Source organism: Furipterus horrens, unplaced genomic scaffold (assembly GCF_987537825.1).
Source record: "Furipterus horrens unplaced genomic scaffold, mFurHor1.1.pri manual_scaffold_17, whole genome shotgun sequence".
NCBI classification, from domain to species: domain Eukaryota; kingdom Metazoa; phylum Chordata; class Mammalia; order Chiroptera; family Furipteridae; genus Furipterus; species Furipterus horrens.
This window is the reverse complement of record NW_028327187.1, coordinates 107298154-107312546: the sequence shown is the minus strand read 5'-3', so window position 1 is coordinate 107312546 and position 14393 is coordinate 107298154. Positions and strand designations below refer to the sequence as shown.

The window sequence follows — 14393 nt, the reverse complement described above, 5'->3', positions numbered from 1 at the left end:
TTCTAAGTCAATGAAAAAAATTCAGGCAACTATGGATAAACCTCAGGGTATATTTTTTGATGTCTGTGGTTTTAAAGTCATGTGTGTAGGTCAGGAATATCCATGGGTGATGTCATTTTCTTCTTAAAAGACATGTATAGCTGGACACTGACAATAATGTTGATTAAAATCATCACTAGGAGTCAACAATTTTTTAAAACATTAAGACCTCAGCATTTTGGGGGAGAATACATCTCAGAAATGACCGCTAAAATCAATGCTGGAATTCAACTTACTGATAAAGGTTTCACTAAATACATTTTTATGTAAAATAACATCAAACTGTATCATTAAACTTATGTTCGTAAACTGTATTCTAATCTATAAATCTTATATCTTGTGATAGTTTCTTGTGTAGTTTTGTGTTTTCATTTAAAATTTTATTGCTTAGCATTTTTACAGGATATTTAACTTTGAGCAGAAAATGAAATTGGAAAGCAAATAACTACAGCAGTTAATTTTGTCTATCAGCTGGTATAACAACTGAAGAACCCTAATTGATTTTGTTGTATTTCAAATACAGATTTGAATGGTTGAAGTCATTCTGTAAAAATCGAAAAGCATAAGCAATAATAAAATTTATTTTAATATCAGAGTTATGGTTGATGTAACTGTAAAAACCATTAGTTAACAAAGTTTATGTTTCTGAAAGTTTTGTTTTAAAGGCATGTTTTGAAGAAGTAGATAACTAATATTAGGACACTAGAAAATAAAATAAATGTAAACTAAAAATGTAATTATGCTGACTCAAGGGCAAAAACAATTATGTGTTTTACATGCACAAATTAATAAATAGCTGCAAACAATTGTTCACCAATGTTTAAGCAAATTAATTAAAGGATCTCAATCACACTTGTGTCTTCAGCCAAATGCTTGCAAAGTGTTAACACAGGCTACAAAAATTATTTTTAATTGTTTTATTCTTTAGTTACTAGTTGCTTCTTTAGTTACTATCCTAAAAATTGAGCTTGACTATAATTTGAAATAACTGGAAGTCTAGTTATAATGTTGCAGGATTAGCTGTGCCAATAAGACTAGAGGGCACAAGAATAAACACACTAGATGTAGTCTCAGTACAATGTGCAAAATGTGATGATTCAGTGGAAAAAGCCATTTTGTCGTGTGACTCTGAAGTCTCTACCAGTTGTCTATTATGTAACTATATGCATTTATGCACACATGTCTGTATTTTTAACGTATACAGATACGGTTTCCTGATCAAATTCGTGGGCAGAAGGAAAAAAAAGAATATGTTGTTTTCTTGGTAGTCTGATAGGAAAGGGAAGATTACATGCTTATAATAGAAGGCTCTTTTGTATTTATAAATTTGTATTCTAGAAAAAGCTGTGAAAAAATGAGAGCGAGAGAATTTTGAATACATCTATTTCTTTTAGGTTCTTTTCAAGTGATTTACTACTTAAAAACTTACCCAGGAAAAAGCATGCCAATAATTTTCCACATTAAATATAACACTCCTTTTATGGTCGAGACACTTCAAAGATTGTATGCAATGTCTTACCTCCCAAAATCCAGAATACATTTTTTTCTAAAGCACTTGTTGGGATGATTAAGAAGACAGTTGATAACATAAAACAATACCCTGGTACTTGTGTTGGGAATTAAAATAAAAATGTGTTTGAACTGAGTAAGGACTTGTGTGAATGTTTTGTGCTAGAATAATGAGGTATTGTGATGCATTTGAGTCTGTGCTTATTCCTAAGAGTGAATAAAATAAATGGCCAGGTGTTATACATGTGTAATCATTCATATTTCAATGGGTATTTTCCCCCTGGAAGGCAAAGCAAGCTTTTTGTGATCTTTCCATTAGTGAATTTTAGAGATAAGCACATAAAATGTAATGCACTGTCCTAATCTTTAACGTTGGGACTGTTTTTATGTCTTTCGTTTCATCATGACTTTCTATAGCTCTATGAATGCTGGGTCACTCACCAGACAGAGGAACAACTAAATTGAGATATGCTTGCCAAAGTTCTTAAAATGTAAACTGTTTCAAGTAAAACCTCAATGTCACATGTAGTTTCTTTAGTACGGAAGTTCTCTTGCTATAGTCCTGTCTGACCTTATGGGTCTCAGATGTACATTGATATCTTCTAGATGTGCTCAATTACCTTAGAGATGTTAGAATTGGGGACACTAGGAGAAGACCCTACAAAAGCTGAAAATTTTATTCTATGATAATTACAATCTTCCAATGATGTTTAATCTGGATGAGTAGGATATCATTACTAAAGCATCATTCATGATTCAGAAGAACTGTGCCATATCATATTGTGAGATACAATTTGAAAGTATTTATATAGTTCAAACTGATAATATGAAAATGTATGTATACATTTTACCTAGTAGATTTCTGAGTCCATTTGACAGTAGTAAATTACCATTAATTGGCCTAATGTTATAAATGTTCATTTGAAGAGAGGCATATGATAATTTTATTTAGGATTTTAATATTTTAAAAGATGTATGTTAGTGTCCCCAGAAATACCTCATAGACTTGTTTTAAAACAATAACAACATATATACAAATGCATCTTCCCTATTAGTGCTTCACTGAGTATGGAAGGAGAGCTTTATGTCAGTAGGACAATTTAGATCTGAAAGCTAAATGTTATGACAAAGTCCTTCCTGGAAATAAACCCCTTTGGACAGGATGCAAAACCAGATCCATGTCAAACTTGATTGAGTACCACAGTGGATCAAGTTATACTGAAGCTCCATGCTTACTCCAGTAACAGATAAAGTCTTTAAAAACCTTTTTATTTTATCCATACATGATGACAGTTGTTAATTCTCTTCCCATACAGAATTTTACCAATATAAGAGGAAGAATCAAAGTATCAAGATAAAAACATTACCCTTTATTTCTACCATCTTTTTTTGTTGTTGTTGTTGTTGTAAATTGAAAATTCTTTCTGGTACCATGGGAACTGTTTTTCTTATACTATATTTCAAGTGATTGAAAGTACATGTTGCCCAGATAGAAGCTATCCTTCTACATTATTATACTTACATATTTAGAAATTTTTTTCTGAAACGAAGGAATATGCCTATTAAAATTTGAATTGAATGCTGAGAAAACACCTTTTTTGATTTGAAGGAAGCTTTATTTGTGACTAGGTGTATTTCCACTCAGTTAAATGGTTTTTGGTGGTTTATGTGATTTTAATGCCACTTGTTACAACTAAGAATTTCTTACTGCTAATTTTATCTAATAGCATCATTTATTCTGTACTTCATTTAGTCAAATTTTACCTATCATTCTAATGTTTTTAAGTGTATTTTTCAGTCTTTTTGTCATTTAATTTTGTACTCTTTTGATTTTTGTCCAAAGTTAGAAAAAAATTTAGCACAGTATAATTTCAGATTATTACAAAGACCTCCTTTTGGGTTAAGTAGCTATTTCCATTTTCTCATGAAGCTTCTACTTTCCCATACTTATTTTTCCATTGCTTAATGTCTATCTTTTTAATGATATTCTCAAGAAGAATGTTTACTTTTTAGCTTGGATTAGCTTGACAAAATAGTACAATTCGTAAACAAAAATATACTGAACATATTTAATATTTACCAAGCATTTTACTTGGTACAGGGCATACTGATTAGCCAGATTATGTATGTATGATAAACCAGTTGAAATGTTTTATATGATTTACCAGTTAATAAAATACTAGCCAGTTTAATTAAGCAACAAATTGAATAATTTCTTTTTTCTCTGAAAGAGCAAGTTGTTTTTTTCCAACCAGTTCAATTAATTGAATGGTGTAGCATAATCAAATCTGTTATCTGTTTAAACATATTTAAAAGTCTTTTTCTTCTACATATTTGCTAATTTAGCTAATAACATCAACCAATGACATTAATAGCAACTCCTTGCTGAAAATAGAAATCTAGGAAAAATAGTAATTTGAAAGAAGTTGACAAGGCTGATATTTAAAATTCCTGGATGGGGAAAGGCATAAGTATACTATTTAGACAATCCTGGTAATAGTCCAGGCAGATTAAAATACTCAGTTGATCCACACCTTACATGTCAGGGATGTTTAAATAGACTTGTAACTATTGACTTCTGGTTCTCTTTTCTCCCTCCTTTCTCCCTCTTTGTTTGGGGAGGTGAAGGACAGGTAATTATTTTTAAAAATATATCTTTAGTTCTATAGAGGACAAAATAAAAGGAGAGAAGACTTCAAAATAGAAATAGTGACCAAAAAAAAGAGCATAAAAATTTAAGTTATATTATTTTTTCTATTGCTTATGTTTTTAGAACTTTTTTCTTAAGTTCACTGGTAGTATTAGGATATTTTAAAATAAAAGAGATATTAGCATTTAGAAAGAATCCTAAATGTAAGTTTTTCTCTTATAGTGCATCTGTTGGCAAATTTTGGAAAGTAATGTACTGTGTAATGAATGTTTTCTTTACATTTCTATAATTATGAAATTTTGGTCCAACTTATTGTTTAATGTCATCTGTATTTAATACCAAGATGTCCTGACAGAGAGGAAAACAGTTATAAACAGAATCACATCACAATGATTATGCATACATAGTAAGTCTAAATATTTGTTCTAAAGAACCCGTCATTTAAAGATCTGTTGTAGGCATGTAAAATATTCCTAGAATACAATTCTTTATTTCCTTGGGCATCATGGTGTTCATTCATACAGGTGAACCCTTATTATCTATGTAACTTCAGGATTTCCCATTGCCAAGATTTTTGTTTCTAAAAGACACACTGGACACTATTCCAAAATCAGCATAGTTAAATATAATAGTCTTTACCATGTATTTTCATAATATCTCAAAATTTCTCAACATATATAGGTTCTGACCTTTTATATTATATGAGATAGAATATTATAGAGTCCCAAAATAAATGATCAATTATTTTTCCTCTCTCTCTTTAATTTCTATTTCATGTAGATTAAAAGTTATGTGTCATTTTGACAGGGTGTGTAATTTCAAGCTATTAAGGTGAGCTGTGTCTTAGGAAAGGTAAAAACTGTGCATTGAGTCATAAACTATGTAGCCTCCTACCCTAGTAACCTGCATTGTGCATTGTATTCATGCTTGGTTTTTTGAACATGTTTTGTTTACCTGTTTTCAGAAGTATTGTCACAATATAAAATAATTGTAATATGCCATTTTTTGAGTGTCCAACAATGTGTGACAATAATAGAACTTTGGGTCTATAGTTACACTCAAATCGTTTCCATACTGGCTAAAATGGCAACCTCATGTCATTTGAAGATACAGATCATTTCATGATCATTATTTTTGTGTTTGCAATTGCACTAAAATGCTTATTTTTAATATTTTATATTTAGATAATAAGTAAGACCTGTAAGATACACATGAAACTTTGTGAATTTTAGTTTCACTTTAGGATAATTTCTTGAACCACAGGATCATTTTGAATACTGTGCAGCTCAGATTTTGGAGAGCTCTTAAGTTAATGCATCCTGATTTATTGCTCAATTTAGACTATATACCATCTTAATTTTTAAAAACATTAATTTAATACTTAAAAACAGGCATGAAAGTGAAGTCTATAGATATGCAACTAAAGATTATTTTGAACAATGATAAATGTGTGTGCCTATGAAAGGTGAAATGATTTTGTCACACTAATCACCATACTTTTGAAGATGTACCATAAAATGACTTTGAGAAGATAGTTGTGTTTATATTTACCAAAAAAGCAGCTTTTTCCTAGAAAATACTCTCACATTTTTGGCCTTTCATGCTCCATTTTTGTAACCTAAGACTCTGTGACATTCTGCTAATTTAGGAGTATGATGTATCTTTTGGGGGAAAAGAGCTGAGATATCTTTCTTGTATATCATCAGGATGTGAAAGAGCTAATTCTTTTGGAAGTTACTCTTTATTATCTTTCTTTTAAAAGTGGGATTCTAACAAATTTAATTTAAATATGTTTCTGATGATAGATAAATCTTCCCTTTATGAAACACTTCACGGTACTATATAAATAGCTTTTATGTGGTTATACCATAGAATAAGGTGAGTCGGGAACTAAGTGGAAACCTCTAAAGTAATAAATTAACTGTTCTTGAAGATTCAAAGGAATATCCATGTGGTAAATAACATGCTTCTTGATTTCAGCCAAGCTCAAAAAATTTGCAGAAATAGATCACTTTAAAATGATAACTATGTGTCGTTGTTGTTCTGTGTGTTGTTTGTGTGCGTATGTATTTTCTTTTTCATTTTAACCAGCCTCTTATACCTAGAAGTCCCACAAGCAGCGTTGCCACGCCTTCCAGCACCATCAGTACACCCACCAAAAGAGACAGTTCTGCCCTCCAGGAACTCTACATTCCCCCGCCTCCTGCAGAACCATATATTCCCAGGTACAAAAATAACCATCTTGTTCTATGCTACTGCTATCCAAAGACGAACCTGACTGCATGTAAACTGTGAAGGAAATTCTCAAGGGACATAGTTTCTCAGTTGGAAATTCTGAACACATCCTGAAAAACCATTGCATTAGAGAATGTACTTTGTTTAATAACTAATTAATATGTATTAAACACTGATTAAATATCTTATAAACATCTCTATAATAGGAAATAATAGGAAAGTACTATTAAGTAACAACCAGGATTATTTTAATAAGTAAAAAATACATGAGGCTCTTTGGTGAAGAAGCCCCTGGAAATCTTGGGTTGCTTTGAAGAATCTCATACATTGTTTTCTAGAAGAGAAAGTTATAGATAACTTCTATAACTTTTTTAATGTATGTAATGAGGGAGGGGGGGTTTGGATGATAATGAGAGTGTTTTTCCCCCTGATACTTCTCTAACTACAATTTCCACTTGATTTAGGTCATTAATGTTTCTATAAGAAAGTAGAGAGAGTTTGCAAGAAAATGGCTTGCCTTTAAAGTCTATGTCCTAAGTTTCTTGAGGCTGTATCTCCATTTCATTTTCAAACTTCTACTTGAAATTCCTGGCATATGTGGAAGAATAGAACTCGGTGCTGTAATGCATTCCATCTAGAAGCATTCTGGTATCCAGCCTTCTGGGATACAAAAATAATGGAAAAGGACCAGTACTAAGTGGGGATTAATACCAATCACAAAGAATTTGATTCAATTTTTTGTTAGTTGTGCAGTCATTCAAAAGCAATAGTATAAGGTGTCCCGTTTTCAAGCCATAGTTAATATTAAATTTATTTGGTATATAAAAGAACTAAAATACCTTGTTTTTATTAATTCTTATTATTCTTTAGTACATCTAATGTTTCGTTCTATTAGATATGATGGTACTGACATTTTGTGATCGAAATGCTACATGACAACATGGCATGTCTGCAGAAACTATGTTGTCATTTAGTAATAAAACTAGTGTCACTTTTAAAACATTTTACTTCATGTTCCTGAGAATTAGATGTAGTTGTGGGGAAGTAGTTTATGATAAGATATAGTTTACTATGCTGACATTTCACAAATATTTCTAATATATAATTTACAATCTTATGTTAAATTTACAATTAGATGTAAAAGTCTATTCGATATCCTAGTCAAACACAAGATGCATTTGAATTCTATTAAGATAGTGTCAGGCTTTCTGAATGCTCTTGCATGAGAAACAATAAAAACATGTGTGTTTCAAACAGGAAATACTTTTATTTTACTGAAAATAACTAAGAGGCCATATTCAAAGGGCTACATGAACAAATAAACATCAGAAATTTTTAAAATAAAATCTCTGAGTTTTTAAATGTTCTTTCCTTTTCTCTTGACTAGGGAAGAACTTGTTTAAAAGAAAGTGTTTCCTAGACAGGAAGTATTTAAAATTCACTTAAGAAGACAAAAAGAGTAAAACGATCCAGTTCTCTCTTCTGAGTGTGGTGTAAATATGATTAAGGAAGCATATTGAAATCAGTAACAAACTTGCACATGCTATTGAAAAAAACTAGAGAATGTAAGAGATTGAAATATCAACATAGTAGTACTTTTTTGTCAATATTTTTTGAAAGCTCCATACTTTTCAGTAAAATTCACAATTAGACTGTATTATCTCATTTTAATTGATTTGTAGTCTAGTGTGTAACTTAACAGAATATTATAAATATATTTTGAATCAAATTATTAGTTACCCAGTTACACAGTCATTTTATATAGTATAATCAGAACAATCCATGCACTAAAGGACCTTTGTACCACCACCTTGTATAAATTATCCGCAATGTCTGGTTTGACTTGACGTTATAGTCATTAAAGTTTTTGCAGTCGTCATTCTTTTTATAGTTACAAACTTGGCACTTTTTTTCATTTTCTCATTTTGATTATGAATGTGGTTCACCTAATTTAATTCATCAGATCATTTTTTCTGTTAAAATTTTTGTTTGTGTAGGGTAAGCATTTTGGTGTTGATTTGAATAATAACTAATAAAAACTGCCTCATCTTAAAACAAAAAACCCTTAAAATGGTAGGCCTGGTTGTCAAATTAGGTAGAATTTTTTTCATGCGGTTAATTATTCGAACACATTTATTCCAGAAGAAAATGTGGTTGCAAAAATGGCTTTATCTTTAAAAGAGAAATATTCATATCAAGTGAGTGAAATTCTGTCAGTTTTTATTATGCCTTATGACTATATAAAGTTTCATTACCATAGTCTATAGTGTATTTTATACTGAACCAGATTTCTTTTTCTAAAATGAAAATCAATAATTTATAGGTCTTTGCAAAATTGTGAAGTTTAAGCACCAATTTCTCTTAATGAATTTTACAATGAGCCATTAAATATAAAGTCCACCAAAGCAGTACTCTATAACTTTTTAGTTGTTCTTTTAAATACCTTTTAGAGCAAAAAATATAGATTTACTACATACATGTATAGATAGATAACATTAAGAAAAAGATTTTAGGGGAGGGATATGATTGAGGGAGAAGGGGTGGGCTGGGTGGGGGAGAACAATGGGGGGAAAATGGGACAACTGTAATTGAAAAAGCAAAAAATAAAAGAAAAAGATTTTAATTTTTCCAGCAAAATGCATTAATACATTGAATTATGAATATACATACATATGTTGGTGTGAATATACATACAGGTACATGTATTAATTCATTTTTCTGCAAAGTTTGTTTTTAGTTTACACTTTCCTTAATTCAACTTTGAGTGAATTATATAGACATGTTTAATAAACCTTCCGTGTTGGTATAAGGTCCCTCTTTTATATCATTATAGAGTAATACCGGCCCTTCCAATTTTCTGCCACAGCGGGTACTTTTATAAATAGAACATGGTGAATTAACTAGGATTGAATCAGCCTCTGATCTCAAGCTGCATTAACAGTTATGTCACAGGCCTGACAAAGAAGTCCGCCCATTTATAGATAGGTATAACCTTCTTCCAGCACCATGAATTTGTCAGAGCTATTTCTAAGCTAATTGCAGTGTCAGTTGCTTTTGATAGAAGACTAACAATAACAAAAATACCAGGCAATTTGTGCAGAAAAAGTTTTTAGCTAGCCACAAATAAAACTCTGCCTGGATTTTATATTTATTTTCTGTATGTTGCCTAAGAACTAAGCTATATAGTAACAATTTGATAATAAGCAATACTTTATTTTTAAAAATAAATGAGTGATTGACAATGTAAATGGCCAGTTCACCTTGTGCTGTGTTAAATATATAAGAAAACTTACCAATTCAGTAAGACTTGAGACTATTATTTACTGTTTTCTACATATTTCAGATGCTAGGAATATAGTTCCCTTCTTTTGAACAAACCTATTGAAGCACAGTATACTGTAGTATAGAAGTATAATATTTTGTTAAACTGACACTCATATTTTGTGACTGACATTTGATTTATAAGCTTGTCACCATGTTATAAGGTGGAAGATGTTGATTAAAATTCTATTTTTATCTGTATTATTATAATTGAATTTATTCTGTTGATTTAAGTTTTTAAGTCTTGGCACTTGACATAAATCTAAGTTGTATCTGCTTTGATAGCATTCATGGTATTCTTTAGTGTAAAACTGGAAACAAGTAAGAATTAGGAAGACATAAAATTAATGATCCAGGAGGAAAGAAACGTTTCATTTACATTCATAGTCCTATTCTAAAAGACAAGTTTTCTAAAATAATTTTTCATAGCTAGTCAGTGGAACATACAATGTAAACAAGGTTTGATATTATGAGTCCTAAATGAAATACTTCTACCAAAATACCAGTCATTATGGGCCCAATCACCTGGGCTGTGAGAGTAATACTATATGTGAGTAAGTTTTAGGGATCCCATAAATTATTAGAGAACTTTCATTTCAGGATTCTATAGAAGAAAAAAATCAACTTGCGATCATCTTATTTTTCTTTTTGATTGCATTTCAATTATGTAAAATATTTACATGGCTCCAAATTCAAAACTATATAAAAAGATACATTAAAGCGAATGTTTTAATCACTGCCCCATCCATATTTCCCCCTTCCTCCCCATAGAAATCAGTTTTCATTAGTATTGCTTTATCCTCCCGTTATTTCCTCTTGAAAATATAAGCAAGACTGGATATTCATATTAATATTCCCCTTCAACTTTCTTACAAAAAAAGAGAGCATAGCATAAACATTGCTTTATACCTAACTTTTAAATTAAATTTATTAGCATGACATTGGTTAATAACATGTCATCATCTTAAATACCATTCTTAAACTCCTTATTTTATCAGGTTTCTTCACTCTCTCCTATAGAAATGTTGCTGATATAAATGAAGTTTTGATATATCCATTTGGAATGAATTCTGTGAATATATATATATTTTAGTATTAGAAGACTTACATGAGTTTAAATACTGAGAGTAATTCTTTTCATTAAGTTTTATTTTAAATTAATAACAAACTGTTTGGCATTCTTACAATATCAGTTTATTTAGAACTAATTTTGTTCTTAAGGCCACAGTGTCCTTACAGGGGTGTTAGTTTTTAAACATGTTCGTTTTTAAGCAGTACAAATATTGCCATGAATTCAATTAGGTAAACTGATAAAAGAAAATTAGATTGTTAATATTTACCTACTGTATTGAACACTAACAGCAATTTATGTGCTAAGGTGATTTCTTTTATATGACATAGTGCAGTGAAAATGGACTAAAGCAGGAGTTAAAAGATCCATGACCCATATCTAGCTGTATGGACTTCAGGCAATTCATTTAACCTCTCTGAACCTCTGCATCTTTTTTTCCTACAAAATAGGAACAGTTAAAAATGCTGTATTAACCTCAAAGTTTGGAAAGATGAGAATATATATTGTATGGGAAGGATATTATTATTATTTTAGATCCTCTCAGTCATTTTACCACCCTAACACTTTCCTACATCTTTCTTCACTCTTTCTTTAGGGATGAAAAAGGAAACCTTCCTTGTGAAGATCTCAGAGGACATATGGTGGGAAAGCCGGTTCATAAGGGATCTGAATCACCAAATTCGTTTCTGGATCAGGAATATCGAAAGAGGTTTAATATTGTTGAGGAAGATACTGTCTTGTATTGCTATGAATATGAAAAAGGAAGATCAAGTAGTCAAGGAAGACGAGAAAGCACCCCAACTTATGGTAAGAGTTCTTAAGTTGACCTAAGAACATATGTCTGGAATGGGAATCTCAATTTCTTTTCATAGGCTTTTGAGTTATAAAAACTAGTTGATAGCTTTGTATTTTATAACTGATCTGTGTCTGCCATGTGCTTCTAAGTGAAATCTCAATGATGTAAGGCATGCAATTAAAAATAATTCTAAATTTTCCAAAGGAAAGTGACTATAGTAGGTAGCATTTTAGCTCATTAATGATGTATGGAAACCTTTCTGAATCACATGTAATTTTTGTATGTCAGATGTTGACAGACTGGAGTAATTCAAGGGTTTTTATCTCTTTTTTAAAAATGAAAATCTACTGTTAACATGGCTTAGTTAAAATAAAATTATCTCATTATTCCTCTGGGATTAAAAAAAATCTTTAGATAGACTTTTCTGGGGGAAAATCTTATCTAGATATTTGAATTTTTTAAGAAGCTGCAAAACTTGAGTGGAAGTGGATTTTAAATAGGATGGACATACTATATTTAAAGTAAAGATAAACCTAGAGTAACCATGTTCCTGGGGGGGAGGGTTTGTTTTGTTTTGTTTTGTTTTTTGTTTGTTTTAGCTTTGAGTCCTATTTTTACATGCAGGATCAAGAAAGTAACCCAGTCACAAACACTTAAAATTGATATAGTGTATCTGAAATATTGGCAGAGAAAATTGCTTACAGTAGTAAATAAAGCCTCTTGTCCTATTGCAAGAACAAATAGATTTAATTGGAAGTCTATGCTACTTCCTTTCCAGTTTTCAAACTAATCCTTTTTGGTGAGAAACTTATACTTGGGAAAGGACGTGATCCTTGTTCATTAGTCCAGACTTGATCAGTGGGAGCTGAGCAGAAGGAAAGTTATTTGGAACTTTCTCTTTCGACCTGCCCCCTTACTTGTCTACCATGGCCAAATGCCTTTGTCCTGTGGTCCCAAAAGATTGGTCATCACTTACCTCAGTACACATGCCTTATTTTCTTACAGCTCTTTGGTAATAAATATGTATGAAAAGATTTGCTCAAAATGATTCTGAGGAATAGGAATTATGCTTATCTTCCTTAGTGTTATTCTCTGTGCATGTGCTTTTCTATCATAAGAATAAGCAATGCTGCTTCATAGCCTAGTTTCTCAATTATACTACTCTGGTGGTACTTATTTTGAATTGTCATAATTTGAAAGTATTTTCAGTATTAAGAAGATAAGAATGTTTAAGAGGAAATTGTAGTCACCAGATAAAGCTGATTACTGATAGCTTTATAAAAAACACGTTATTCCCTTTAGACTACAGTTTAAACAAATCACATTTAACCCAATACAATAGAGTACTATTAAATTTTAGAAAATATAGATATCCTACAGATAGTTCATATATTTTCTAAACAACTTAGGAGAAAAGAAATGTATATATGCTTGAATGAGGGATAAGGAAGTAAAAAAAATGTTCTTTTACTTTTGATCCTGAAAGTTTTTTTTTTTTTTTTTTTAACTTTTGAACCTGAAATATAATCTTAACCTTCAATGGAGATATCTATAGATAGTTCAGTAGAGATTCCCTGGTACAACCTGAAGGTCATTTGGATAACTAGCAGTTTAATCTATTTGCCTCTTAAAAAATCAGATCTTAAGTAATAAAACCTATTTGTCACACACATGAATTAGAGCCATATTTTTTTCCAAAGATTAGCTGATTTGTTAACTAATTCAGCTAATATTTGTTGTGTACATAAAATCAGCCAGGTGCTGGGGATACAAAGGTTAATAAAACATAAATCTCCCCCCAAAACGCAGTCCTAACCCAGAGGGAAGAAAACAATAAAGAGATGCATTGTAGTAACTTTTGGTAAGTAGGAATGTGCAAACAAACTTCTGTAGTAGCCCAGCAGCTGAATCCCTAGAGTCTGCCTGAGAAATCAAATAAATAGAAGGAACACTTAACGCTAGTTTTAAAGTATGAATAGTCATCATTCGGAGTTTCTAAATGCTAGTTATTCCCACCAAGTACTGGCATCTTCTTAAACCTAGGTCTGCTATCTGAGAATTCATATAAATCTCAGCTCTGACACTAAAGTCCCCAATACAAAGAACTTCAGACTTTCATAAGCAATAATTGGTGACAACTTCTTTAACCAATAAAGTGGTCCAATTAACATGGACCCCCAAGCGTGACAATATTCTCTTGGATTTAAAAATAATTAAAATGAAAATACATGATTCTGCTGAACTATATTGCAGAAAAATCCTCAAGTACAAAAAAGTTCACAATTGATAGTTTGTGGAAATGACAGTAATTTAATTTGTTAGCACTTGTGTGATACCTGAAAATGCAATGTATAAGTCCTTTAGCCTGACAATGTTCCACTTAGTTCTTAGTCACGAATACTCTTATCATGAAGTATGTGAACTTAGTCATCATTACTCTCAATAGTATTAATTTTCCATATTTTTCAAAGAGGTTTAGTTAAGATTTTAAGAGCCTAGATAAGATTTTGAGAAGCATAGAAGAAACACAGTATAGTGCCTAATATGTGCTTTTGGTTAAATATGTATGTACTTATCATATTCTCTTAGTACACTCACATTTTAAAGTATGGTATATAAGATATAAATATTTAGGGAAGAACTGTTATTAGACAAAGCGACAAACAAACTGATGTAAAGAAAAAATACTTGAAAGTATCCTAATTATTAGCTTTAAAGTGTATTTTAAATGTAAAATACAGGGTTGAGCAACAATAGGTTTACAACTGTTT

The 14393-nt window shown here is 31.0% G+C and overlaps 1 protein-coding gene across 4 annotated transcripts in view; it reads left to right on the top strand.

The window, feature by feature from the left end:
• The window catches only part of CNKSR2 (connector enhancer of kinase suppressor of Ras 2), a 272213-nt gene that overhangs the window by 148711 nt on the left and 109109 nt on the right, over positions 1 to 14393 (top strand). For all 4 annotated transcript variants that reach the window (XM_090264455.1, XM_090264454.1, XM_090264453.1 and 1 more), the window contains 2 exons: positions 6290 to 6423; positions 11422 to 11633. In XM_090264455.1, the coding sequence (XP_090120581.1) occupies positions 6290 to 6423; positions 11422 to 11633 (346 nt within the window). The remainder of the gene's footprint in view (positions 1 to 6289; positions 6424 to 11421; positions 11634 to 14393) is intronic.